Raw genomic sequence first — 11144 nt, forward strand, 5'->3', positions numbered from 1 at the left:
ACTTGCGTAGCCGAATCAAAGATGGTACTTGTCGGCCATCTCATCCAATTGACCCTATGAGCAACCCACACTTAGTCTATTGTGTCAACTGACAACTTGCGTAGCTGAGTCAAAGAGTGGTGCTTCTCAACCCTTGACCAAACAAAAAGAGAGGCGTCAATTACCTCGAACCCCTCGCTAGTTGACTGCTCTCGCATTAACTGCTTTGACAAAATCATCAATACTCTAGCCCTCATAGTCTTTATGACTCATCTGACCCAGTCAACTCTAAGCATCTGCTATCATTCCCTTATTAAATGACTAGATGACTTACTTTCTCTCGCGAGTGACACCTGAAAGATATCTGCTGAATCAACAGCCTGACCGGACTTGGTCGAAGTTACCTTTATACCCCTCTAATATGCTATAAAAGGAAACTACGTTGCATGGGGTAACTTCTTTCACTTTTTGGCAACTTTGAATAACTACCTATACAACTTGTCTTTGATTTCCCCACTCAAGATCAAAATACTGACTTGATCATCAGAGGAACAAACGGAGAACCCAACTCCGCCCTCTCATGAGTTTTTCATGTGCAGGAAAGAACAGCGCACTCGGGGACTAGTCATCTGAAGGAGTTTGAGGACCTAATCACTCTCGTAACCCTAACATAAACCTCATGTTTGATAACTGACATCAACATAAGCCCCACAAAAAAAAAGTTTTTCTAACCCAACTTATTGTTTGTGGCTTATAAGTGATATGGTTTGACCAAGTAAATGTCAAGTAATTAAGATAATTCCAAAACTTATTGGATATAATAAACTCTTATTAAATTAGCTTTATTAATTAATTAGTAGTCATATAAATAAATAAACAAATAACCATTTTAAATTGTGTTGCAATAGGTTATAAAGTAGATTTAATTTAATTTATGAAGGAAACTTGTACTAATAATGCTCTAATATTTAAATTCTGAGCGATCTCCTTTTTGATCATTTTGACAATAATGATGGATTATAAATCTATAATCTACTAATTTGCTAAGCACTCTTATATTAAAAGAAGCTTATAATTCATCATTTTTTACAAAGTATTTTCGCTTATAATCCACTTAGCGTATAGTATAATTCATTTGTGGATTATAATCCAAGTTGCCAAATATGCCCTTTGTTGTTTGCGAAGTTGAGCATTGATTATCAAAGGAATGCCACGCATCACGGCCCAATCAGCAGAGGCCGCAGCCCAATTAAACTCTGCGTCATAAAAACACTACGTGGCCCAGCCGACCCAATAAATATGCAGAGGCCCTATATAAGCCCCGGAGAGCAAAGACCCAGATGGGAAAAGATTTCAGCAATGGCTAGCGTTTTGCTGGCCTCTTCTCCCACGACCGGAGCGCTGCGATCGTCCTCACCCTTTCCGTTCCAATACAATCCTTCAAAAACCCCCCGTTATCGATCCTTCTCTGAAAACCCTAACCCTAATTCATGCCAAATTACGAAGCTGCCACTCCTCCAGTCCTCATCTTCTACCGCCTCAAGAAGGCTTGTAAAGGCTCAAGCTCAAGGAGACTACTCTGCAGAAGCGGCGGCAGCTTCCATCTCTTTGCAGGTATCAAATTAGGGTTTTTTTTTTTGAATTTTCTGGGTTTTTCTTGTTACCTATATACGCCTTCAGACCAAACATATTTAACAAAAAACTACCCTACCCTTAAAATCTACATATTTGCTAATTTAGCCCCAATCCTGCTACACTGAGTTAAAATACCCTCAAACGCATATGAACGGCGGAAGAAGGAAATTGCTGCAAAACAGCTGATACAAGAGTTAAGAAAATCCTGAGAATATTTTTTAACACGACTTTGAGGGCTGTTTTGACTCAATGCTGTAAAAATTTCTATGTTTGGAGGGTAAATTTTCCACTGCGGGGGTGTATAGTTAAAAAAAAACCAATTTTAAAGGGTTTTATAATGAGGAATTAAGCTAACATTGATTTGATGCCAGTCTGCTCAGCTCAGTGGCACCACATGGTTCAATCTGTCAGCTGTGCAGCTCGGTCTTGTGGTAAGTTAACTTCTAACAGTTTGAAAATATAATGTATTTTATCTTTGTTCATGAGATTGTTTGATTTGTAGGTTAGTGGTTCGTTATATGGAGCTCTTGCTGGATCACTTCTAGCTTATCCTATTGCGGATTTTCTTGGTGCGGTTTTGCTTCATTTTGGAAATTTATTGTTTTCTATGTTTTAGTTTAGTAAATGTTGGAATTGATGTTGATGAGATCTATGGTGAAGGAAGAAGAAGAGAACTGATTGCGGCTGCTGCATTGTATATTCTTGGTAGTTCAGTAACTGGATATGCTCCTAATCTTGCGGTTCTCATAGTTGGACGGCTTCTTTATGGTATTGGTATAGGTCTGGTGAGATGATAATTTTCCTCCCCCAGCTCTTATATTCGTCACAATCGGTAGGCATATAGTTTTAGATAGAAAGAACTTTCAAGTTGTGCATCTATTGCACACATGTAAATCCCTGTTGGACACTCAATTTCATCTCTTACAAATGTGTCCACCTTTATTTAATTCAACCATTGTGGAGAAAACACATAGATTCATTGTCAAGGTTCTTTCTATTAGAAATGGAAATAATATAGAATTTCATACATCCTCTGATCCACATAAACAGATAACTGTGACCTTGCTTCAAGAGTACTACGGTCATGCCTTTTATCTGCCTATCATAATTCATAAGTTTGTGGAGTTCTGTTATAAAAGCAGGATCTAGGACCAACTGAACAACTTACTAGAGATTCCTAGGTGATTTCTAATGATGTGCTATATAATGTTTTCCTATCCTAATATTGCATTCTGCAAAGCTTCCTAATTGTTTTATATATTATTGCCTATATTGATATGACCTACTACCTAAGTTGCATTGAAATCTTTATGGGTACCGGTACGGGTGCGGGTACCGGTATGGTACACGACAAGTTTGTGAAATATAGGGTATGGACATGGCTACAAATATATGTTGAAATTAGTAGTTTATATGAGATCATTGTTATTTTTCAATTCATGTGCTATTTGAACTTAAATTTCTATTCTATTTTTAAGTTTCTTTTATTTGTTGATTATTATAAATTGGGGATGGCTCGTTTTGTAAGTAGACACTCAAACCAACTTTTTAAATCATAGTTTTAACTTGGGTATGGGCTGAAACAACCGCACCCTTGTCTACCGAGTTTCAAGAAATGGAGATGATGTATAGAATATATGTCTAAGAAGTGTATGCCAAGTATTTTAATTAAAACATATATCATAATGAATACATGTCTGGGTAAATGTATGCATATACCCAAGGAGTGTCCATGAAGTTTGGGTACGGGTAGGTGTCAGGTACGTGTCCGGTACAGGTACAGCTTTATGATAGAAGTACCCGGGTAACATAGCCTACTACACTTTACTAACTGTCCTGCGAAAGGTTACCCATATCTTGTTGTATGAATGATTTTTCCTATAATTTATTGTCCAGGCTATGCATGGTGCTCCTCTTTTTATCGCCGAAACATCTCCATCTCAGATACGTGGGACTTTAATCTCACTAAAGGAGCTTTTCATAGTACTCGGGATACTGGTTGATTTTCTTACCTTTCTAAAGTTTATTGATCAAGTTTTGAATATTTACTGCTTGGCCATTGAATTAAGAAACACTTATATATCTATGTAGTTGGGCTACCTTGTTGGAAGTGTCGAGATAAATGCTATTGGAGGATGGCGTTTAATGTATGGTTTCAGTGTTCCTATCGCATTTTTGATGGGTTTAGGCATGTGGAATTTGCCACCGTCTCCAAGATGGTTACTTCTCAGAGCGGTGCAAGGCGAAGGTTCCTTGGTTGAATATAAAGAAAAAGCTGTTTCTGCACTTAGAAAATTAAGGGGTCGCCCTGTAGGTGATAAAGTATCCGAGAAACAAGTGGAGGATACTCTTATCTCTCTGAAGGCTGCCTATAATGAACAAGAATCCACAGGCAGCGTCTGGGAGGTGTTTGAAGGTGCAAGTTTGAAAGCCTTCATAATTGGAGGAGGATTGGTCCTTTTCCAGCAGGTATTGCTTCCATAACCATCATGCATAGGTTTGTTAATCTATTGCAACCTGATATTCTCTTGTTTGTTGTATTAAAAATGTATGGGATAGCTTTTATACTAAAGTCATGTGAAGTTCTATAGAAGTGATAAAAAGCGGTTGACCTTTAACTAACTGATTCTGAACTCAATAATGTCAGATAACGGGGCAACCTAGTGTTCTTTATTATGCAGCTTCCATTCTGCAGGTACATTTCGTCAAAGGGTATATTGTTATTACAATTAACTGGTCAGTGTCCGTTTGATCCTTAACTTTTCTTTCATTTCTCGAATGTTGTTGCAGAGTGCAGGGTTTTCAGCTGCATCTGATGCTGCTAAGGTCGCAGTTGTCATCGGGATTTTTAAGGTATGACCTAACCCTGTCAGTGTTTGGATTTTGTAGTTCACTACTCATCTTCCGTTCTCTCCATGTAATGGCCATATGCTATAGAACAGCAAGAATTTGTACTTCTACCTTAAGTGAGCTTGGATAGATGGATTCTTTTTCCTATTGATATCTGTTAAGACCTTTCCTTTGTTAGATTAACCTTATGTTGTAACAACAAGAAGCCTTTATGGCAATGAGTTTTTTTTTTCTCTCCTTCATTCCAGTTTCTTAAAAGGCCAATTTATCTATTAAATTAGCCATCTGATATATATGTAAAATCTATAAAAGCAATAGGTCGAAGAACAGGCATACATTTAGCAGTGTGGTGATCAGTACTTTGTGAGTTTGTGTGGATAACTGAAGAGAAGAAATGAGCAAAGGATCTGGAATTTTCTGTTCCTATTAATTAGTGGAAGACTCAGTTCCACCATCAAAGCATTCTTAAGGTTAATTAAACGCTAGGTTACCCGGACACTTCATCTAGGCTAACGTATCCGTGTCCGACACTTTCGGTATCCGTGTTCATGTTGGACACTCCTTGGACATTTCTTGAATATATACGTACATTTATTCAGACTTGTACTCAATTATATAACACTAGTTTAGTTATCTCATGATACATTTCTTAAACGTGTATATTGCACACTTCCTCTTAAATTTATGCAACTTGTTGGACTTAGAATAGGATTGTTTTAGCACGTACCTAGTTCATAAGCATGATTTTAAAGGGTCGTTTGGGTATCTAGTTCAAAAATGAGCGATTTTTCAATTTATAATATACTCAATAAAGAAAACATAAAAATGGTATAAGGATTTTAGTTCTCATAACATGTGAATAAAACAACAATGAGAATCTCATATAGATGATTAATTTCAATATGTATGTATATAGCAGTGTTATCCTAACTTTTACAATTTTCTTGTGTCCCGTACCTGCCCCTGTGTCTGCACCCGCACCGCCATCCGTGCAAAATAGATTAAACATGTACTGTTAAGATAGCTATACATCTGTCTGAAGCCTAAGAACATGGAAGACATCCTTAAAATCTCAAATGTGTATTGCCTATGGGATTATGTTTTTGACAAATCATGGTAATAGAATAACCATGATCAACTTCAACATCGTGTTTGAGTTAGAATATATTTGTGTTATGAGTTTCAGGTTGAATCAGATTATAAATTTCCTTGTAAGTTATTGTTTCATTTGAATCTCAGGATGTGTTAGCTATTAAGTTTCCAGTATCTCGTCTGTCCATTAGTTGGTCATCCCATCTTGCTTCACTAATTCTGGCGGATGATAGAAATTACTGTCAAGGCTTTCTTAGATTAACATGCTGGTAAGCCTTCCTGCCATCTGGGATTTTTGGCACCCATATCCAATTATATTTTAGAATCAGATAGGTTACTTGCGCTTGATAGAAAAAATGATACACAGATTATACCTACGTTGAAATTCTTTTCCCCCTATGTTATGCCTTAAAATTGTTCTTTTGGTCCCATAGATTTGTGGCAAACCTCCAGCCTTTTCATATTATTCCTTTTTTTCTGCATTGACCATGAGATATATACAGTTTTTGAGATCTGTATAGGTTTTAGATTGTGATTTGAAGAGATAGATGGTGTTGCAACTGATCTAATGCCTTGTGTAAATTTCAAGCATGATAACTGCTGTACATTTTTGAAAGTGAACAAGTTTTGTCACTTATTTCTCTAAATTTCTCCTGTATCAATAAAACAATGAAACTTTAAAGACTGCATCATCTTCCTTAGCTATTGCTAAAATCTAAATAATATGTGTGCATATATTGCAGTTGCTGATGACTGGAGTAGCTGTTCTAAAGGTTGATGATGTTGGCAGACGACCCTTGTTGATCGGAGGTGTGGGTGGAATTGTATGTATTCGTGAACCTTCCAAAATTATATTCTATAACCATTTAGTCTTTATTTGCAAAGTTATAATCTAAAATCATTTAGTCTTTATTTGTGATTGTTATGAAGAATTCTTAATTTGCGAACCTCAGATATTATCTAGGAAAACAACCATGCATGACTCATCCATGTGTTTCACCTTTTCCCCATATTTTCCTGGCAACAATTTATTCAGTTGCTAGCGTTATAGAATTATTAAAGTTATTTTTTTGTTGAGAATATTTGAGATTTTGTTTTCTGAATGATCCAGGTCCTCTCCTTATTCCTTCTTGCCGCTTACTATAAATTTCTTGGAGGTCTATCTCTGATTGCTGTAGGGGCTTTGCTTCTATATGTTGGTGCCTATCAGGTACCTTCTGTCACTTGTTTTTCCTGTGAGCTATTTCCAATGTCTTTGTTTCTACCATGTATTTCACCAGCCATATTTCACCAGTGTTGCGCTCTTTCTTAAAAGATGGTACTCATTTCTTGAGTTACAAGACTTCCTTTTGGGAAAATACAATTGTGAGGAAAGGATGTGAAAGAGACACCTAACCCACCTTTCTTTATTCTGCTAGCCTGGGTAGCTCTAGTTGATCCATTTGCTTCTACTTGAGTGTACTCGTGGCATAGATCTCTTAGAGAAAGCTTACTTGACAAGATTAATCAGTGATTCATCTCAACAATCCCTGTTTGCCCAACAATGAAAGTATAAGTGATCTATTAGTGACCATGCTGTTTGAGTTGCAGAACTTTCAATTGACCTTATGCATTGATACAGGTAATTTTTAATTACTAGTACAGGTGGAATTTGTAATGTTTTTTTTTTTTTTGCTTGCTTCTTTTGGGGGATGTTTGGGTACCTGGATGCTTGAACTTTCAATTACTTCGTGCCTTGTACCCTTTGCAATTTGTTATCAATATTTGTAATGCTGTAACGCACACTGTCAATGCGCCATAAATTTGTCTTTCAATATGTATTTTTTGAGTAACATCTTTCAATTCTTTATTTAAGTAGTCTCTACGTGGAAATAATGTATTTGCTACATATCAGGTATCATTTGGTCCGATCAGCTGGTTAATGGTATCTGAGATCTTTCCACTTCGCACAAGAGGGCGCGGTATTAGTCTTGCAGTGCTGGTTAACTTTGGCTCAAATGCATTAGTAACCTTTGCATTTTCGCCATTGAAGGTACTTATACTGATGTAGAATAAACCGAGTCAACTTCATCATTTAAATGCTTTCCTTCCATTTATTCAAGATTTGAACTGTTTTAGCTGTTCACTTGTAATGTTTTTCTTCTATCTTACTCTGCAGGAACTACTGGGACCTGATAACCTTTTTCTCCTTTTTGGTTCCATAGCATTGGTTTCACTTATATTTGTCCTCTTCTATGTCCCAGAGACAAAAGGCTTAAGTTTGGAGGAAATAGAATCCAAACTCTTGAAATGATGCTGCCCATCCGGCCTCTGCTATTTGAATCAAAAACACTTGGCCACAACTTGTAAAGGTCATAGGTAAATATGTACTACATCCCTTAATTGTAAGAATTACTAGTAAGATTCATTGAATCCTCTCAATGACACTGACTTACATTTTCCCCATGTTGTCATGTTTGTTATGGAATTACTGTATCATTGACAGAGTTCCTATCATATTCATCGGTTATTTTTAGCTAACATTGCTAGTAGATGAAGTTTATTAGTTGGAGATTATTATTTTTTCTCGGCAATTTTGCTTCACTAAATTTGGCTTAATTTATATTCTAGCTAAAAGAAAAGTTTAACTGATAAAGGCTTTATAAACTAAGTTCTGCATATTTTATTCTGCTAGTAAACTTTTTACTGTTACACATATATCCTTACAGTCATTTTGATTTTTCTTATCCTCTTTCTTCTCGATGAATTTCTATTTCCATCTTTAATTAGACTATATTAGCTTGAATTGGTGAAACAGTGCTTGTCCATTTATCTGGTTCATGAAAAGAATGATCTTCGAACTAGTATTGATGCATGGAGTTAGCCTACTACTTCCTTTTACCATTTGGAGTTTCTATGAGTACTCTCCATTTAACTTTTCATTGGCAAGAGGAGAGATTTTAGTTACAGCCCGAGACTGAGGTTCATAAAATTGAAGGTGTTGTAATATGCTAAAAAAGATAACCATTTGACGTGTCGTTTCGTTTCATTGTTGTGTATATGCCTTACATATTCCATGACTATTGATTAATGATCTGCGATGAAGTCACTGATTGGAGCTAGCTATAGCTTTTGGGTGGAAGACCTTACTGTGATAATGTTAATTGTCATACACTGTTGATAGTAGACAAAGCAATTTACATAACTACAGGTACAGATGCTAGAGGCTGAAGCTTCCTTAATTAGTATTCTCTCCTTTCTTTTAGTTTTATTTAAATTTCACTGTAGGTTCTTTTGGCTCGTGTTAGAATATCACTGATGTGGAAGCCCGTCAATTTATGAATCTGGAAGGCTAAATCACGAAGATAAATTTAAATCCAAGTGGGGAGCAGGCATTGAAAGCTAACAGCTTTCCTGCTCAAGCAAAAGTAGTTTTAATAAACTGTTCATTTTGTGGGTTCTAGAACTTCTCAGGTCTTTGTCATCAAGATGCTTTTTGCCTTGAAGAACTATATGTGTGCAGCTAGAACTAACATGACATAAAGTTAATATGTTTGGATTAGAACTAATATGAGTGCAGCTAGAAATAACATGACATAAAGTAAAACTAACATGGTATAAATTGAGATCACATGGTAGTTCTAAATTAGAACTCACATGGCATAAGTTAGAACTAACATGATCTATGATAGAACTAACATGAATTCAATTAGAACTAGCAAACATGTTGTCCATTAGAACTAACATGACGCTAACTAACATGACTCCTAATAGAACTAACATGAGATCGAACTAACGTGAGATGTAGTAGAACTAACATGAGATAGAACTAACATGAGATAGAACTAACATGAGATGCAAACATGTCATAGAACTAATACGGCCTTTATTATAACTAGCGTAACCTAATTTTGAACTAACATGACGCCAACTAAGACTAACATAACCCAAATAAGGACTAACTTGAATACGACCAGAACTAACATGATTATAGCTAGAACTAACATGGTATAAATTAGAACTAACATGGTGTAAATTAGAACTAACATGGTATAAGTTAGAACTAACATGACATAAATTAGAACTAGAATGGTTTGGAAGGAAACTTAAGATCAATTTTCATTATCCTGCATTAAAGGAGGGAAGATGTGGTGTTAAATAGGGTGGGGTGGGTAGGTGGGTGGGGGGATCCAACCATCTTCATGAAGAACAGTAGCTAAGCTGAAAGCAAAACAGTATGTTGAAAATATTAAGATGGATAGACTATAATGCAACCAAAGGGAAAAAAACTGAACATATTCCTTAATGAAACCCATCCAACATCAACAAGACTTGTGAGCTTTAAAACATGTAGATCCTGAACAAAATTCAACAAACAAAACCCATATAATTCCCATAAAATTCTGGAAACAGAGCTCAGCCACAAACATCATCCTAGAAGTTACATGGCTTCGCCACCACAAACATCATATTGGAAACAGAGCTCAGCAGGAGTTGTTCGAACACGCTACACGCTCCAAAAATGCTCTGACATGCTCCAAAATGCTCCTAAAATGCACCAAAATGCTCCTAAAATGCCCCAAAAATGCTGAAGACATGCTCCAAAATGCTCTGACATGCTCTAACATTCCTCAAAGTTCTTCGAACACGCTACAAGCTGTTACTTTTTCTATTCATGGAAAACATTCATGAGTTGTGCACAAAAAAAAATTCAATTGAACGGCAAATAAATATTACAAGATGAATTCTCAAGTAAATTACCAACATCGGGCAACCGGTCTTATAATGACCCAATTGTTGACAATTCCCACATTTTGATGTTTTATATTCTTTTTCGATTGTGACTCTTCAATTCCTGACTTGTACCTGCTAGCACATCTTGGACGACCCTTTGTTTTGACTGGGCCATTAGGATTACGAATTAAAATTTCTTCACCATCTCCCAATACTAGATTTGTATTTGAACTAATTTGGCTTCCAATTTGAGAGTTTGCAATATGAATCTCATTAAACTTTACTTCCTTCTCAACTGATACAGTGATATCTTGTAGCATTCTCTTCACCATAGAAATGACATTTGCTGAACATGAAGCCATCTCAAGGGTAGCATTGAATCTGGCTCGAATTGCCCACCATAGAAATGACATTTGCTGAACATGAAGCCATCTCAAGGGTAGCATTGAATCTGGCTCGAATTGCCCACAATCTAATAACATGAAGCCATCTCAAGGGTAGCATTGAATCTGGCTCGAATTGCCCACAATCTAATAATATCGCACTGCTCCATGCTACATTCATTGCTTCTTACATCCATAATATTAAAAAATCTAATGTTTTTGTGCCTTGCATCAATTTTTCACCTTTGTAATATATAATTATCAGGAATAGTTGTCAACTGAAGAAGCCATATGATATGCAATATATGCTTACAAAGGATCCCATCGGTTTCAAAAAGTGCACACGAGCATTTGACTTTAAGCTCTCTAGATTTGTCATATGTAACTTCTTTCCATTTCTCTCTTTTTTCAGAAAAATCACCAACTAGATAAATTATTTTTGGCTCTTCCTTTAGCGTTTCTTCATGAAAAAGTGATAACTCATTAGTAAGC

The 11144-nt window shown here is 36.2% G+C and overlaps 1 protein-coding gene across 1 annotated transcript; it reads left to right on the forward strand.

The window, feature by feature from the left end:
- LOC109850052 (D-xylose-proton symporter-like 3, chloroplastic) lies at positions 1339-8112 on the forward strand. The gene is made up of 12 exons (XM_020419961.1): positions 1339-1593; positions 1986-2045; positions 2117-2183; positions 2275-2399; positions 3511-3612; positions 3706-4083; positions 4262-4309; positions 4405-4467; positions 6300-6380; positions 6668-6766; positions 7451-7588; positions 7715-8112. The coding sequence occupies exons 1-12, from the start codon at positions 1339-1341 to the stop codon at positions 7847-7849; spliced, it is 1551 nt and encodes a 516-aa protein (XP_020275550.1). The 3' UTR covers positions 7850-8112.

This window comes from Asparagus officinalis, chromosome 7 (assembly GCF_001876935.1).
Source record: "Asparagus officinalis chromosome 7, Aspof.V1, whole genome shotgun sequence".
Taxonomy (NCBI): Eukaryota; Viridiplantae; Streptophyta; class Magnoliopsida; order Asparagales; family Asparagaceae; genus Asparagus; species Asparagus officinalis.